General features: G+C 35.9%; 1 protein-coding gene across 4 annotated transcripts in view; it reads right to left on the bottom strand.

Moving 5' to 3' along the window:
- The window catches only part of LOC128211754 (slit homolog 2 protein-like), a 69379-nt gene that overhangs the window by 43666 nt on the left and 6068 nt on the right, over window positions 1-19645 (bottom strand). For all 4 annotated transcript variants that reach the window (XM_052916789.1, XM_052916792.1, XM_052916790.1 and 1 more), the window contains exons 3-4: window positions 18825-18896; window positions 6665-6736 (exon numbers count right to left, since the gene is read on the bottom strand). In XM_052916789.1, coding sequence (XP_052772749.1) covers window positions 6665-6736; window positions 18825-18896 — 144 coding nt within the window. The remainder of the gene's footprint in view (window positions 1-6664; window positions 6737-18824; window positions 18897-19645) is intronic.

The following is a 19645-nucleotide window of genomic DNA, read 5'->3' as shown; positions in this document are numbered from 1 at the left end:
TTTCAAGTGCATAAACTTCAGACCGCTACTGCGTCTATTTCAAGTGCATAAACTAGAGACCGCCACTGCGTCCTATTCAAGTGCATAAACTACTCATGAGGCCATAGCTTTGTTGTTGTTCTGTTTTGGTGACATAAAAATCACCGAATAATAATTGATAGTTCAAAGATTGTGTTGTTCAATATTTCAGTAGTTTTTGCTTTGGTTTGTTTATTAGGGACTTACATAAAGACAGCACAATATTTGATTTTAACTGAGCAGTTATCATTTGATTTCAATTTTCTCGCTTCCAAATACACAATGGATGTGTCCATTGCTCGACTTCAAACAGAATCATGGTGAATTATTGAGAAAGTTTAGACATTTTAATCCTCCGAGATTTAAGACATCCATTGTAATGTCATCAGTGGTTTCATCTCCCACCTGCTGATATCCAAACCCTGTTACATACAAGTGTGTTCAATCCATGGAAAAGGTCACGCTTGTTAAAAGTTCCATCGTAAATATTTCATTTAAACATTTGTAAATAAAGCTTAGTTTATTTTTTTATTCTATTTTTGTTATTTGTTTTTGTAAAGGTGTAAAACGGACGAAGATCTGAAATGCAAATGGAGTGATGCCCGCGACATTTTGTCATTGGTACGTGCCTAAAACTACCAACTGTTCCAGGCTTTAGTCTGTTATCCTCATTAGGTCAACACCAAAGAGTTCTTCCCATTCGATTACATGTATAGTCGTTTCTGTCTTTCATGATTCATTCGAATACTCAGTCACTAAATAAGATCATGGTAGGTGGTTGGCTTTAGTTTCTATTGCAATATTTCATTATACTTCTGACAAGTAGCATTTTAAACAAACTATTCGGTATGATTTCAATTAAGAATTAGCAGGCAATTAAGGTAAACAGAACATGGGCAAAGACAAAATCTTCCTTGTTGATATCGAAGGTCCCTTAAGTGACTCCATTCACGGTCCTTGGTTCGCCACAATCAGATAGAACGAGATGCGTCCTGATGAATTGTTTTGCCCGTTGAACCATGTGCCTTGTTATAATAGCTGGTGTATAATTAATGTGTGTAAATCATAAACTTGAAACAAATAACACCTGGACGCGTAAACAATGAACACTGCAATATTTCAAACTGTATGTCGGTTGAAGGTTGTGGCAATGATCCTATAGTGTGGTTTTTGACCACCAAAGGTAGCCTCTATATTTGACACACTTACATGATCTAACGTTTTGGGAGAACATACACTTTAATATCTAGATTTACTGCTGACTTAATCTCCATTGTAAAGTTTGCCACTTGTTCTTTCAGCTCACTCAAATATCGAATGTCTTGATATTGCCAGACCTATTTTCAACGACTTGAACATATGTTTATAAAGGGAACACAATTTAAAGTGTCGATGATTTAGAAATAATTACTGCCTCTTTTTGTTAAACAGTTTAAATAGTGATTTTAATCCTTTTGCTTTAAAGTGTTAATTTGTTGTCTGATGGTCATAGTTATTGGCCTTTTTCGACATCGAATTTTTCTCTCTGTATGAGATTGGCAAATAACCTTTGTATCAACATCGACATCATTCTACATTTCTCAAACATTCAAATGTCCCAGTTACATTTAGGTGTTTTTATCTCCCGAATATTGTCAAGTTCTTTTTGTAAATCTATGGAGGTTTTTAAAACCCGCAAGCACAACCCTCGTTTTTAAGTCAAATTATATTCACTCTTGCAGTGCGCAAGAATGATGCACAATATTTCCTGTACGTTTGAAGAATTGGGTTCATTAATTCAATTATATGTGCAGGTCACGAGACTGATTTACTGCAAAAGCTACCTGTAACTCACAATTCCTGTCCAAATTCGTGCATTTCCTCTGACGTGTAAGACAAATTACTGAACGTCCACTTCATGATTATCTGTTAATTTCCCCAATGAAAATGTCCCCTAAGGAGGGAAAAGCCACCTGGACAGACCCCGTGTGTAGTTTATCTTTTATTGGTATTAAAATTGTCTTTTATGTCGTTTAGATTCATTCATAATTTCTCAATTTAGCAAAGCCGGGATTAATTTTCTTCAAGTATTTATCAACAGTTATCACTTACTATCATTTAAAACGTATAAACGTCGCACTGTTGAATACAGCTAACGTGCTTTGTGGATACAATTTTCGTGCGAAGAATTGAAAAGAAGTGAAAATGGGCATTCAATAAGAAGTTTAGAGTCACCCTTATCTGCTTTGCAGTGTTCTTGGAGGACAAAAGAATAGATAAACCGATCTCCAGCGAAGCCCTATGAATAACCAGACGTGCTCCGAGCCAAAACCTCACCAGTTCGTTTGAAGTGCATGCATTTATGCATGTAATTTGATTTTTATGACATGTTTCTGGTTAAGAGTCAGCATAGGGTGAAATTTCATGAAATGAGGAACGTATGGTTCACAATAGTGAACGGCCAGCAGTTGTAAACATTCACATTCCTTCGCCCCTTGAGAAAACCTCAGTGTTGGAAAAGGTCACAAGATGAGAACTGTCAAGGACACAGCTTCATACCATCACATAGGTCAACGGGTATTTATTTTATGCTAATAGTAAATAACACGCTTATTCCACACGATCAGGTGTACGAAGCACCAGAATATTATAAGGAATATTTGTATAATTATTTTCGAAGAGGATTAAGCTAGTGTGTGTGCCAGAATTGTTACGCTCGGCGCCATCGAAAAGTCCTAAAATGAACCTTGCTCCAAGCTACCGTGGGGTCAATCCCTGCACCCACAGACAACCTAGGTCTAGACGCCAGGGGTCAATCCCTGCACCCACAGACAACCTAGGTCTAGACGCCAGGACTCTACCTGGCCTTGTTGCATCACCTTGCACGTGTGACTCAATAGTTGCACAAACATTTAACCAACTATTTGATAACATTCTGCACTCGCGTTTCCCATGAACTTGTAAAGAGAATTGAGAATGTTTTCATTGTGCTCTGTCAACTATAGTGTTTGTCAACAACAAAAATACCCTCAGAAACCTCTCGTACTGTTGCAACAATAGCGTAGACGAACTTAGGACCTAAATGTCGGAAAACCTTTGAGTTACTTTAATACTTAATATCGAGGATCTGATGCATGTTGGCATCAATTAGGATTATATTTTCATATTTCCTGAAGAGTCTGGTCGTATTTACCATCATTCTATGCCACAGTTCGTAGATTCATCCGGTCAAACACTTGTACGCCAACGCAGGACCAGGCTCTGTGAAGGTTTGTAGTTGTTAGATGCAGAGTGTTTGAACAAGGTGAAAGCCGACAGTGCACTTTTAGATATGCATTGCAGTTTGTAATTGGAGACATCGGGGCTTTGGTGACAAAAACTGACTTCGGTACGCATTCTTAAACCTTAGAATTGAAGAGGAATCGACTGTTATATTGGAAATAGTGGGATGATGTTAAGGGTGACAATTATCTAAATGCATGACAATCAGGATAGGGGACCTAAGGTTGTAGGAGACAAGGGGATGTAGCGAGTCCCTGTCTTCGGTAAACATGCGAGTACTTTGACCTTACAAGGTGGAGAATAAGATTCATGGGTTCCGTTCATTCCTTTGTGGCGAGGTGAATAAAATAGAAAACACTTGGTGCGTACTGTATGAATAGACGTTTATCAAATATCGGCTACTTATTGTAGTGATTTGCGAGCTAATGATCATTTTTACGGATTAAATGACGACTGTGTTACATCCTCAAGTAGTATTTAGCCACGCTTTGAATACATAATCTCAGCGGGTGGATAAATGGTACTGAAATAGGAGGAAAGAGGATGAATTGTACTTCTGAGGCTAATGGAAGGTTTTGAACAGTTTTAAGACTGAAGTTTCGAATTCAGCAGTAGTTTCATATTATCAAAAGACTAATAATTTATACTGTGTAGAAGTTTTTTAGAGCAAATTTCAGTACAATACAATAATACGAACATTGTTAGTTTTATAAAAATGCAACTGAAATTATACATGATTTATCAGCTCCACACGGGTAAATTATCATGTATACATTAACATTAGATTCATTGCATTTCAAATGCACATGTTTATGAATGAGAAGGTTGCGACTAAAAATAATGCACCAGTCAATTATAACCACGCCCCCCCCCCCCCAGCGCAGTGCCGGGTGAATGCGGTGGGGTTTTTTTCGCACCAAAAACAGCGGGGAATGGGCCTTACCTAGGGTCTCTGGGGTGCGGGGGCATTTGGCGGGGATTTTACCAACAAATCGTCCCCGCAGGACAGAGGTCTTACCCGGGCTTGGCTGGACCGAAAGTCAAAGTCCCCGCTATCCCTCGGACCTGGGAGAGGGGCGTGGTTACAACTGACTGGTGCATAAAAGGGGCTCTACACTAAATACAACACATATCTAGGTCTAGAGGTGAGAGGATCAGGAAAGGAATGTTTACATTTCTACATCATAGTTTTGACAGTTTTTGAAGTTTAGATTAACTTCAATTAAAGAAACATTACACATTTCAATCACTCATGAAATAAAACATACACAACTCCACAAGTTCGAGATAAGAAAACCAATGTGGTTTAAGTTAAAAATGTTATAAATGCAAAAACACTCAGATTCTTAAGGGCTTGGTAAATAGCATTATAAATCATGTTAAACATTCATTTAAATATTGTAACAGGTTGTACTATAGAAAAGTGGACTCGTTAACAACGTAAAATTTGCAAAATAAACTGATTTATGCTGCTGACTGTTATTTAAAACTGTAAGATAATTGTCTCTACGTAATATCTTTCTTAAATGTAATTTTTCTGAAACGATGAATTGTTATTTATAACATCAAAGATTTTTAATGGCATTCCAAGTTTCCAGATAACAAGTTGTACAATGTAAAACGATTGTAATAAATGTCAGAATATGACTTGTCATATTTGGACAGACACCTCATTAATAATATAATTATATGTGTGCACGTTGACGCATATAGTATACTAATAATATGATTTAAAGTGTTGTCATGGACACACATAATAACATGATATTATTATATGTGTTCACATTGATACATATCTCACGTATGATAAAATTTGTTTACATTGACAACCATCACACTATGACATGAATATAAACGTTCACATGAACACACATCTCACTAATTTCATATTTATATATGTTCATTGGGCGCCCATCACACTAATGATATGACTATATGTGTTAATTAGGCGCATCGAACTTATTATATGACTATATGTGTTCTCATGGACGCACATCAAACTAATGTTATGAGTATATGTGTTTAATGGATTCACATCACACCAATGGTATGAGTATGTGTATTGTCATGGACGCACATCACACTAATAATATGAGTATGTGTATTGTCATGGACGCACATCACACTAATAATATGAGTATGTGTATTGTCATGGACGCACATAACACTAATGATATGAGTATGTGTATTCTCATGGACGCACATCACACTAATGGTATGAGTATATGTGTTCTCATTGGACGCACATCACACTTATTGTATGAGTATATGTGTTCATTGGACGTACATCACACTAATGTTATGAGTATATGTGTTCATTGGGCGCACTTCACACTAATTGTATAAGTATATGTGATCATTGGACGCACATCACACTAATGCTATGAGTATATGTGTTCATTGGATTAACATCACACTCATGTTATGAGTGTATGTGTTCTCATTGGACGCACATCACACTTATTGTATGAGTATATGTGTTCATTGGACGCATATCACACTAAGTGTATGAGTATAAGTGTTCATTGGACGCACATCACACTAATTGTATGAGTATTTGTGATCATTGGACGCACATCACACTAATGCTATGAGTATATGTGTTCATTGGATTAACATCACACTAATGGTATGAATATATGTGTTCTCATGGACGCACATCACACTTTTATTATGAGTATGTGTATTATCATGGACGCACATCACACTAATGATTTGAGTATGTGTATTCTCGTGGACGCACATCACACTTATGATATGAGTATATGTATTCTCATGAACGCATATCACACTAATGATATGAGTATGTGTATTCTCATGAACGCATATCACACTAATGATATGAGTATGTGTATTCTCATGGACGCACATCACACTAGTGATATGAATATATGTGTGTATTTGACATACACCTCACTTATAATATAATTATATGGCTTCACAGAGTCTACTATAATACCCATGATGATGATGATGACGAAGGTTGTAATTGTTGATGTTGTTGTTTATATTGGTAGTAGCGTTCACAGGACAGCATTGAAATTGCCTGTACGACCAGCAAGACCACATATGTCACTCATTGCGACACATTAGTCCACTATTTCACTATATCAAGGATTGGAGAGGTATAAAACGCGATATCTTAATTGGCCAATTGTCCTGTAATTTGTACGTTTGATTATATTACTTACTTAAGAAAATCAAATCTAGAAACATGCAGGAAATATGTAACAACATGTTAATCTTCGTTTAGGTAAACGTCTGGTTTGATAGACCACAAAAAATCTGACCTCACATTAATGTCTCACATTTGTTTTTGTTTTTTCAAATATGTTTTAAAGGAATATTCCCCAACATACAGATAAAGGCGTAAATGTGTACTTACAGTCGTTGTAAATCAGGCATGTTTGCGAATAATAAATCCGGAATATGTTTTAATTGATTTCGATCCAATCGTCTGAAATAAATAGCAATATTGTTATTAATAGCATGTTATATAGCACATATATACTAATGTATGTGTTCACTATTAAGATTTTAATACATATAAAAGTATATAGATATAAACTTATGTCAATTACATAATAATGTTCATAAACATGAAAATAGGTTTGGCATGCATTTATAGTCAGGTAAATAAAAGTTGTTAAAATAAAATGCTCATGGAAGGTATTTATATTGCAGGGGTTCGAGACTTGAACTTAATGGACTCAAACCAAACTGTATATGATTTTAATATTTTTTGCTGCCGTTTGAAATAAAATCGAATGATATTTACAAATATTTCAACTTAAAATATCGGCAAATAACCGGAGGCTATGCATGTGAAGCGATCCACTTCAAATAATTGCGTTGGGGAAAGTCACAGTCTTTTAGCGCAGTTGTCACTAAATATTGCACAAATGTAAACAAAATACGACATAAATATTTGCATTACGCTAATTGGTGTCAATTTGCAAATCGCCGTTCCAACTTGAACAACTAAGACGGCCTTTGGATCCTATTGTATGGAGTTGTGGTGTTGGCACCTAGGGATGGAGTGTCTAAACACCCGGCCAAACATAACCGATACTGACCAACCGGACAAACAGGCTGACAGACTCGATAACAGCCTTTTAGTGACCGTCCGTCCATCCCCCGGCAAAAATGACCACTTGGCGCCACTGGACAAAGGACTGGCCAAAACAAGGCCAGTATTATTTTTAAGGTCATGGCCAGTCGAAATAATGTGCTGCAAATCAAGTGCAGAGCATGCAATATAATATTACTTTCTCAGGAATATGCGATTAATGTGTTGTTTATAAAACCCGAGAACTCCTTATTCTTTTGTGTCGATTTTACATAAATGCATTATTATTGTATTACTAATCAGTTTGTCTGGCGGAAACATAGCTCCCCGCTTCCAAATCGGAAAGTCTTTTGTTTAACATGTACACTAAACGTAGGCATCAATATATCTGATTTCGTATCGATTATGCAGTATTAGATATCGATACAAATATACAACGTTATTAATGTTTACGAAAGAAAGCTGGCTCTGACTGGAGTATTTTTTCTTTGAAGTCCGACATTATTTGATTTCAGGTGATTATTTATATCCATTCAGATATAATGTGAACTCAGCTTTGGATGTAATATATATCGAGGTGAAATATGTAACGAATTTGCTGATACGTTGTGAATGTAATTTTGACACTTTGGGGACGAAAATGAATGAAACACTAAAATACTCGTTACGACTTGACTCTGTAATAGCTATGTTTAAAGGCTAATAAACTAGCTAGCGTGAAATATTTCACATAAAATAAGGATTACGGCATTTTAAAGCCTTGTATTTGTACATTATTTTAATGGGCGTCAGACACATTTCATTTGGATATAATTTTGAAGATTGTATATGTACACGAACTCACAAGTTTGAAAATATCTAAAACGCAGTGCTATTTAAAATGCTTTTACGTGGTTTATAGAGACTAATCAGTGAAATTTACTTGTAACTTTACTGTTTAAACAGTGAAAGTATCAGTTTGATATTCTCAATGTTTTAAATGTTTAGTTTACGCACAGAACTGGGACACACATTAAACATAGAGTATGTTCGAGGTTTAGGTGTGGAGCCAAAAATACAGCAAAATATATCGTAATACAGCGATAAACATCAGCTGAAGTTGTCGTAACTATAAACACAGTAATCATCATCTTCGATGGTAAAATGATTTTAACAGAATCATAATTACTTTAACAATCATAGGAAATAAAATGAATAAAACACGCAAACAAGTTGTAGTACGAGTGTAAACCCTGTATGAGATATGGTTAAGGAATGATATGAGGGGTGAATTATTGGATAAAATATGTACATGGACTGATCAGAATCCAGGTTTTTATCAATAAACCGGGTATGACTGTTAGTTAGAGCCATGGATGGTGGTAATCTAGCCCTAACGAGTATACCAGGCAAACATTGGAGAAAGGTGGGGATATTTGGATATATAAAAATATTCCGCTGATAAGCCCAGTATAGGCTGGTCTAGAACCTTTTGCTGAAGGGTTCATTAGACAAGGGTGGGGGTGGGGCGTTTTAATGAAGTGGCGGTAGACCTTGAATTGAAGTTGTAATGATTCTAGTGAGCTGGAAAATACCCTGCCAAGCCTAAATGCCCGTCCAATGATACAATACCATACCAAGCCTTAATGCAATTCCAATGGGACAATAGCCTGCGAAGCCTAAATGCATGCCCAATGTGACTTTGTAGCAATATACGACGACGAAACGTTCTTCGCCGTTATGGGGTTATACTATTCATATTGTGTTGTTTGTTTCATGAAGAAGCATAATGCGTTTTCATGTAGCAATGAACAAGAAATAGAGGAACTTTGTATACAAACGAAAGTGGAGCTTTGAAAACAACATATATCGTATTAAGTGTGTTTGAAAGTTAGTTAAGGACCCTTAGAACGTTTTCAGAAAAAAAATGAAATATTCAAGGTGAATACACGAACATGTATACATTATATTTCAAGCGATTTTCATTGGCCTGAAATAGCGATCTAAACAAAGTTTTATATCCCCTTCATTGCTCCATAAGTGTGCATACTACGTCACATCAGTGCATTATAGTAAAGTAAGGAATTAGCTTCCGTCTACGTGTCTACGGCATATTTGTAACAATTAAAATCGTCTTTGATCCCAACTTTCTCAATCATGCGTAATTACATTCTACTATAATCAATTAGAGGGCTAGTTGTTTTACCTCTCATTATTAAGAGTGAGTGCTTTCTCTGAATCTCAGAAAATGTTCCATACCGACATTATCGCAATATGCATGAGAGAAAAGAGCAATCTGGTTGAGACTTACCAGAAGCACAGTGATAGGTAGGGCAGTGCAGGTCATGGCAGGACAGGGCAGTACAGCGCAGCGCAGCGCAGGACAGGGAGTTACAGAGCAGGGTAGTGCAGTACAGGGCAGAACAGACAAACAGACAGACACCTGGCGGTGTTACGACCTGATAGTTTACGACCTGGCAGTCTTACATACGACCTGAGAGTCATACAATCTAGCATTCTTGCATGGCAGTCTTGCATACGACCTGGCAGTCTTGCATAGAGCCTGGCAACCTTACATTTCAACCATTATATAGCTTTTAATTTCGAAATATTAAATGCGTTGCATAAGTCTATGCATACTTTAATGATAATATGATTGTTATAATTCGAACCATGGTATAATTTGAGCAGAGAACAGCCAGTAAACATCTGGCCTTATCCGTGACCCCTTGCTTCATCCCCCGATTCGTATCAAACTTGTGCATTGTGTTGAGTCCATATGGATCCCCATTAAAATTTATAAGATATTATTTGAGCTCATCTCTGTCAAACTAAGACAATAGGCCCTAATTTGTTGTAATGAACACGAGCAAAGATCAAACATGGTTTTCTTCAAACTTACAGATTAAGTTTAAGTATGAGATTGCATTCTGTTAGGTTTGGGATATAGATAATCAATTAAATTAATTTTGATATCTTATGTTCCCCATACTTGTTGATCATCATCTTTCTACCATTAATAAGCACATTTTTGAATGAGCTCCGGTTTAAAAATCTGTTAGATAAAATTTGAACTATTTCAGAAGAAATGCAGTCATAGGAAATGAAATATAAACGCCCTGGGTTATGACAGTTTTGTTTATGAGGAAAATACAACGGGCGTGTCATGACTAATGAAGTAACATAATATATACCATGTTTCGTGATAATCTCACAAATAGAAGAAAAAAGATCTCCCATTGTTTTAGTGAATGCACCACCACTACACGGGCAGAATGACTGAACAATAGGAAAGGGTTGGGCAAGAGGACATTAAATAAAATGCGTTTGTATTGGAACATAACTTAAAATCTTGTCGGGAAATGATGTAAAATATGAATTATCTGACGTTACACAGGATATTGAATTTTCAATGAGCCGTTGACGTTACAGTCCTATAACGTTGTTTAATAGGCTTTTCAAACCAACTGGATATAAAATTAAACACATATAGTTCACGAAAATGATAGGCGTACTCTAGCATAATGGATTCAAGTATAAGATATATAACGCATACAATAGTAAAAACATCTAATGTAAACGCTACATTTGAACAGAACATACTTATTATACTATTCACAATCGAATGCATCTTTTAAATATTTTAAAATCCATGAACGCATCTTTGTATCAATATATCCACAAATATAATTCGTATTCGGTTTTCGCATAGAAATCTGGTTTAAACGATTTTGACAAGTACCGTCAAAAAGGCATCAACAACTCGACACCACAAGGGAAACTCGAGATTTAGGGGCATTAACAGGAAAGGGTTATTAAGGGGTCAGTAATTTGAATATAAGCTAAATACAAACAACTAGTAAGTTTGAGCGAGACATGACGTTTTTATTCCCAGTTTACGACCAAAAATCAGTCTCACGTGAGAATCTACGGTCATTTAAGGCGCTGAAGCATTTTATAATGATGGATCGAGAGGCACGCAGTTTTCATTCATTTTCTCAACCAAAATACCTCAGATTAACTGTTTTATGACGATTATTAGGCTAACTAGTTTCCGCTCACTGCATTATTGGTTCAGTTTTTCTTATCCTACCCATGCATTTATTCATTTCAATAAGATTTGAAGGTTGAATTTTGGTACATAACCCACAGTAATGCTGCTGCTGTTTCTGTTGCTGATATTGCTGGTGCTGGTGCTGCTGCTGGTGCTGCTGCTGATGATGCTGATGATGATGATGGTGATGATGATGATGAAAGTAATGAAAGTAATGTTGTTCTTGTTGTTGCTGCTGCCGATGATGGGGATCTTTTTTATAATTGTTGTTGTTGTTGTTGATGATGATGATGATGATGATGATGATATTGCTACAGCTGCTGCTGCTGCTGCTGCTACTGTTATTAACGATGTCGATGATGAAGCTGAAGTCGTCGACGAAGACAGTCATGTTGATCGATTTAAAAGGAAATGCAGAGAGTACATAGTTTTCATAAATCAAACGGATCTTGTCATGCGAGAAGCACAGTCGCGAAACAGATATGATTGATGATAACAACGAAGGTTTTTACCAGACCAAAAGGGGGAAAAGAATTTCTGATGACAAGGCGTGAAACCAACCATTTGTCTTTTTACGTGTTGGTTTTGTTTTTCTGAGAGGTTACCGACTACACGTTACATGCATGATTATTATGTTGCGTTTACATGTTTTTTGTGAATGCATGTATGTGTTTACCAATAAGACTGGAATATTGTTAAAAAATATGTAAAGCCGTAGACTAATTGTAACTGATAAAGGTTCCGAGGGTTTGATGGGAGTCGAGCCTACTGTGAAATGTCCCCCGAGTCGTCTCAACTGCACTGACGAGGAGTATGATTATAGTCCGACATTGGACAGATTTCTTCAATGTCTTTCTGTGAAACAGGCAGTTGAATAAAAATCTATTATCATTGGTCCACAAATAATTTAATCTATTAAATATGAGAGTAAATAGGAGGCCTCATTCGGGCCTAGCCCTGACTTCCGGCTGCACCCAGAAGTTCCGGCTACACTCCGGCTCTTCTATTTTATGTACAAAGATAAATGAACACTTTTATAAAATATTAAATGAAGATAATATCTTATTCTGAGAAATATAACACACATGTTGTTTTTTGAACCAAAGTGTTGGGAAATTGGTCGGGCTAAACATACGCGTTCATTTCATCTTCAAGTTCTGACAATGAGACCATGCCAGGTACAGTCATTATCATATGAATGAGTTTAAAGAATACCTTTGAGCGATCCTATAATGTAAAATTCGAAAGCACGTCAATGTTGTTTTTTACAAGTTTCCCTCAAAACGAACATAACCATAGGTGAGATAATACCAGAAATTGCATCAAAATATTCCCTGAACTTTATGTGACATACGTGACAGAAATGTAACGGAGGAGAAATAGCATTCAAATCATGCCTAAAAGTTTAAGACTTTAAGTAATTACCCCTATTCAACTCAATTGAAAATTCAATTTCACGTTTAACCTTTTTAATAAAACCGACCTAATAAAAACGCAGGCGCACGATTAAGTAGAACTAATTAGGGAACAGTTTTTGTTGAAAACTGCTTCTATACAATTCATGACGGGAGAAATCGTGTCCATGCATCAAAAATACAGCTAAACCAGCACAGACCGCCGTTTGTGAAAAATGTTGCTTTAGCTTCTATAGAAAGTCCAACAATGAGTTAACTGGAGGTTTGTATGTGGAAACTGATGTTACCAGTCCACGAGGATGGAAATACACGTGATACCAAACTGTTGCTTGTGTGATGGTACCAAAAGAAGGTAACCTAATGGTTCTTATACTGTTTGTCGCAGTCGAGTTATGAGCATTGCCCTTTGAGTTACTGACCCCAAACAACTGAGATGTGTCCCTCCTTCCATCGAGAAAACCAAGGCTCGAAATGTATTGAATGAATCTCAAATAGATGTTTCACGAATCTCTCATATTTTTCTTGAATTATGACACTCGTTTGCAACACTCCTTATCTCGTTTCTTTTTTCTTTGGGGAAGATTCAACTTTTTATCATCATCAAATTAGATTTATGAATAGAAACCCTCCACTATTTGAGTCATATTTCATTATAATCAAAGGTAAAACTCATGCGAAACCCTTAAATGATTACTTAAGAATTAATTGATATGCAAATTTTGCGTTTAATATAACGCAAATGAGCTTTGCAAAGAAACAGTATCGCTCAAGTTACTTGTTAAATAAGATATTAAAACAGTTTTCAAAAATGCAGAAGAGAAACAATTTTGAAGTAAGTATTTCCGATCCTAAGCGATTTATCTGCCTAGATATTTATCAACATGGGGCAATCTAAATATCGCAGTTTCAAATCTACACGTGAGAGAGAAAAAGCAATCGGCTTTAATTTGCTTTCATTCGATTAGAATGAATTAAACTGGCATTTATGATGCCTGTCAAAATGTTGATTGTTTTTATCTCACTAGATCAACAAGATTAAAATCTTCTCAGTGGGTTTGGGTTCGTTATTTTATAGTCTTACAGAGATGACAGACACAGGTTTGGCCATTAAACGTCACTGGACCCTCAACTGGACATTGACATCCTTTCACAGAAGAACGGCTGGAAGATGGTGCGATCTGATAAGAGCGAAACTACAATGGGACGAAACGACGTGGGGCGAATCAGTCTGTCTCTGCAGGTGAATGACTGACTGATTGACTGACTATGTGAATGAACGACTGAATTAATGTTTTCATTAAAAAAAAAAAAAAAAAATACAAATAAATAAATAAATACAAATAAATAAATAAATAAATAAATAAATAAATAAATAAATAAATAAATAAATAAATAAATTAATTAATTAATTGTTATTAATTAATTAATTTGTAGATAAACACATTTGTTAATTTAACTAATAATTTAAGAAATGGATAATGAAATAAATACGAAAATGTTAATCACATCCGATACAACTTGTGAATTGATCATGAAAATAATGATTATATTAAGTATGTTATTTTTGTAAATGTTTTTTTTTTATGTAGACCAGTACAATGCAGGAGTTAATAGCGTCTTCTTGTCAGACTAAACTTGAATCAAAGAGAGAAAATGTATTTAATGACCACTACAATATTACAATTTTAACTCAAGATGTGGTATATATTAAGACATTAAGGATGTAACTATGTCCATAAATCAAAATTTGTTATGATATTCGCGAAACATTATTCACCCAATCGACATTAAATTTGATAAATGTGTACCGCTGAATTCGATAAGGCAAATAAATAGATTTTGCTAGCTTTTCGTTATAAAGTAATTTGTTAAAAGTGTACTTATATATAATTGTCACGGTGAATTTAAGGGAATCTATATGAATGACACATTCATACATCAAAATGTGTTATATCTTAATAAGTTCAAGAGTAAAATCATTATAAAATGCTTAATGCGATTTTTAGATTACTTTTACAACAACAGACGTATTTATGTTCTCCCTATTAACAAATATGCCTTTTAGAAATCATTAGTATATATAGATATGATTAAGATAAGAAGCAAATTAGAAAGGCAATGATGATGAACTATGCTTTAAGGTTCGCGGGTTTCGGGTAGATTTATGGGGTGTTCAGTATACAGGAGACAAGTACCCAGGCGGTAGGGAAAAGGTAAAACAAGTGTAGTTTTGAGTACGCGTTCTCTTAAAGGCCAATTAGCTACATTGTTTTTAAATAACAAAGTATAAAAGAAAAATAACTTTTGAAAAAAGCAACATATGAAGCACTTAAGGTCAGAATAAAAAAAAATGAATAAACAAATTTAAAAGAGTAAACAGTCAGTAAAGGTTTCCGCAGACGGCGGGATTCGAACCTGGGACAGTTATGTATACATTTAATGAACATTGCCGATAACATATGAGACTAGAAGCGTTTGTATAAAATATAAACTCAATTAAAAATGGCAACGGAATTGGTCAACATTGAAAAGAAAGTTGTCAGCCGTTATTTTAATTTTTTTATCAATTTTGTCTCTCGTAGTTTGATCATGACGATTCAATCCATCATGTACCTATGTTTTCGTAACTTTAAACAAACTAAACTTGACATAGCCGGGGTTGACCCTGGAATCGGCGGTCTATAAGTTTTTGTAAGTGAAGGGAATACACCAAACAAACTAGAAAATGAAAGAAAATAGTGTATTGGCCATATTACGACGGCCACATAGTATTTTTCCTATTGACTATCATACGTTACCATTAACTTGTGTATAGGTTATAAAAGCGGCACAAAACCGGGCCCCTGGGGAGTCCAATTTCCCGTGCGGCCCTTGGAGGACAGACAAGGAACCTGTCAGCACGTCAAATTAAATAAATCACGAACGCTCTAATAGAATAAACAGTGATGTATCAAACAGATATCAATCTTTATTACTGGACCATCGGCAATGTTTTTCGAGACGATATCCCACGTTATAGCCGACCAAAAGGTTCACCGAGTTAATTTGTCCATCAGCGATAAATACGGATGTTTATTATTTGATATAAATGTTTAGGGTAACTTTGGACAAAACTTTCACCGTATCTGTTTCAACCTCAGTAATAAACTTCAGGGCCAAAATTTCTAAAAAATCTTTATCATAGTCTGCTTTATTTTGCCAAATTACTCACTTAAATTTGATGAAACGAAACCGAAATAGTTCATCGTATTTATCTTAATGCTTTCCCTTACACAATCTTAAAAAAAATGCAAACAAACTATGACACATCAAATATATAAGCTCAGTTTGATCCTGTTATAAGATACTCAAGATTGTTTTAGAAATTTGGGCCGGTTAATTAATATTGTACTTTTTTATTTGTTTTTATAAGTTTCACTGTGAACTATTTGTTTATTAGAATGGCACACCGTGATTTCGTTCCATAAAAACCTAGTATTCACAAGATATCTGTCGGTGATATAGTGTGCTATGATGTTCATTCATATTGATTCCTTGGAAACTTTCGCTGCCTTTTGGTTGATGTTCTGAAAGTGTCGCTCGGTTTAGACGTCTGGTTAAACCTTTTAACAGTAGCTAAGCCTAAATTTATTTGTACAATAAAAATTAGATGGGCAATTAAAAAGATAAGAGGGCTAAGCATTTCAAATATGTTCGCCTCACTCCGTCCACTTGAAATTCCCCCAAGAAATCAGCCAGTGTTTTGCCAGCGCTTTTGTTCATTAAACTTGATCCCAGCCATTCGAAATTCTAAACAAAATTAACAAAATGAAGCTCTCCAAAATAGTTTACCCTCTGTGGCTATGCTATTTCTTTTAGCTGTTATCTAGCGCTTCTTAGTGTAAGCAAAAGTCTCTTAAATGTTGTATTACTGATGTTTACTGAGTAAATACATCTCTTAGGGAAAGCCACCTCGATAATTAGACATTTACTATACAAATATCCGTCAAACGAAAACATCCAATGTAGCATTTTGCTTGATGGTTGGTTTTAACAAAGAGGATTCACCCTTGTTAATTCATTAAGTACAATAATTCCCACAATGCTGCATACAGAGGACATTGTTGATTTCTTCGCCGGGTGGTCTAGATTATATGCACTAGGCAAGGCCATTTTCTTGGAATATATGGTGTTAACTGACCGACCCCGTTGTGACGACTACTCATTGGCCTTAAGAGGTCACTGCACCATTTTGCAATCGTAGTTGGCAGGTATTCAAGGCGCGTACCTGCCTATACGCGAGTACGCGGCTGAATCCACATGATTCTGACAAAAAATCATTCATAGTTGCTGTGTGCGTACTTGACTATATGATCCTAAAACTGTCCATTTCCCAGTACTAAATGAAGCACCCCAGAACGCACATAATGCACCAGTTTGCACCTGGTTTTCAAACGAAATCGAGGGGGCATCCCCCTGAACCCCTTGCACAATTATTAATCCACATGAATAGAGGGCTAGCTACGCTCATGTAGTATATGCTATATATTGTCTTAATGTATTGTTGCCCTCGGAATTCCTTGCCCTTTTTTCAGTTATCACTATAATGGTGTCAAAGTTATGTCGACTATTCCACTATAAAATGGATATGACGACTTATTTGTTATCGACAACAAGAGTTAAACATGAAATGTCGACTTGCCTATTGTGAAGACAACATAACGTGTTTAACCTGATATGTCGAATAAACTTCCTTCATCATATACAATGAGTGAACAAGTCCACAATGAGTGAACAAGTCCAGATAAATTTAACAACATTTGGATTACACATTAAACCTGTCCATACGACTATTTGATCACATAATCAGTATTTACGATAAACGCTTTCAAAAATGTACGTATATTGCCATTTCTTAACTTTTCAAAATGCCCAACCTTATATCTAAACATTTTCAGTATTCCAAGAACAGACCTAGTCGGAGTCCAAGATATTTAATCAGAATAGATGACTACACAACTTCCAACATCAACGATGGTTCTGATGTCATGTCTTGACAAACCAGTTGACAATGAAAATATGCTAGACATAAAGAAGGTTCCGCGATACTGAATATTTCAACATTACCACACAAGAAGACACTCGTGTATGAGCTTAAAGATGCAGTTATGTTTTTCACAATTTCAGTAGCCGCAAGTCAAAATGGACGAAATATACGTGAAATACGTCTCTTACTTGGCTGAAACTTACTAGAAAATCCCCCATGAGATCAGTCAGAAAAGGTCAGGTCAGTAACCTTTATTTTGCCTTTCAAAACGTAACAGTATCAACTTGAGGCTTAAATTAAATAACTCATAATAAAATATCAGTGTCAATCCGCCATTGTGGGACACAGTGGGACATTGTGTGCTTACAGAGAAAGCCCCGAGTTTTAAAGAAGGGAGGAGTGTAATGTCAGAAAATATAAATGGCCGGCTGTAAGATCAAGGGCTTGCTTGTCATCGCATAGTTTTGCTGCCAGGACACGGTGCGGCTAATGGGGGCTCCAAGGAATGGGATCATTAGTGGCTTAATTCGTGGGGATCAATTTTCGCGACTGTTCATACTACTATATTTTTTTCGTTTTGGAGTATGACACAGTTGGTTGTATCTGAGTCATGCAGTTATGTCGAAAATCCGGCTATTTTATGTAAGTGTTTGATATACAAAAGGTCTTCAATCGTGGAAACCCATGCATTTTCCTTTCGTATACGAAGTTTAAAGCATATTTTAATTTTAACGGTTTTCCCAGAGACAAACGCATGGTCTTATTTCGGACGACATGTTTTATTTCTAAAACCAGAATTTGAGCTCATTGAAAAAAAAAACATGTATGCTCGCCTTCCTTTGAAAGCGAATTTATAATATAAAGAATATCGGCGACCATCCATGAGCATTTCTAGAAGGGAGGAGGTTACGGGGAGGGGAACGGGAAGTGGGAGGGGACGAGTGGAGGTTACGGGGAGGGGAAGGGTGTAAACTTGAGGAGTATAGACAATGGTATACTTACAATCTTTTCATGGCACTAAGATCGTCAAATGCGCCTCTTTCTATAGTTTGTATTTGATTTTTCATAAGATTTCTGAAATGAAAGCAAAACAGAGCTAGTTTATTCGACGTTGAGAGCTAATTAGCACATTAAACAATATCCCGACTGTACCTCAACTGCAAGCAAAATGCTAATGCACAATTTCTGGCGTAAAAGATAATTGTCTTGTGCGTTACCGTGCAGGGAAGCCTTCTAATTAGTGTTTTATCATATTCGTTATTGCTCAATAAAGAAGAGAAAACCACAAACGGGGGTTATTTTAAATCTCGACTTTTCATGCTTTTGACAAGCACTTAGAATATATAAGTTATCTAATACAGCAATCAGACCAAACGCCTCACCCTACCGCATGGTCGGATGGGCTCGCACATACGGGTTGAAACAGTGTTACAAAAGCCCGTCTTTTATTGTTCAAACAGTCCTTTTACCATTCGTTTTAATGTTTTAAAGATGGTGGAACGATTAACCAGCATGTTATTCAAATCTGACAACTGCGTTATTTTCTGATTAGTGATTTTGTGAATGAAATCGTATCAAATGTAGTAAACTCTAGTGCGAATTATTTTTTGGTAACCGCAATTTCTCCTCTATTTTTCTTTCTTAACTTCTCTGTGATCTATTGAGTCACTGAATGTTAGAATCTGAAGGACCATTTTGGTGAACTACAACAAGCACTGTATTCATATTCTGTAAATTTGTCAAAATGGTCACGTGAATATCTTTCCATTTATTCCTGTCTATTTTAAGTGACGTCTGTTATTTCGCATTTTACAGTCTCTAAG

The sequence above is a fragment of the Mya arenaria genome, chromosome 12 (genome assembly GCF_026914265.1).
Source record: "Mya arenaria isolate MELC-2E11 chromosome 12, ASM2691426v1".
In the NCBI taxonomy this organism is placed as follows: Eukaryota; Metazoa; Mollusca; class Bivalvia; order Myida; family Myidae; genus Mya; species Mya arenaria.
This window is presented reverse-complemented; position numbering and strand designations above follow the sequence as displayed.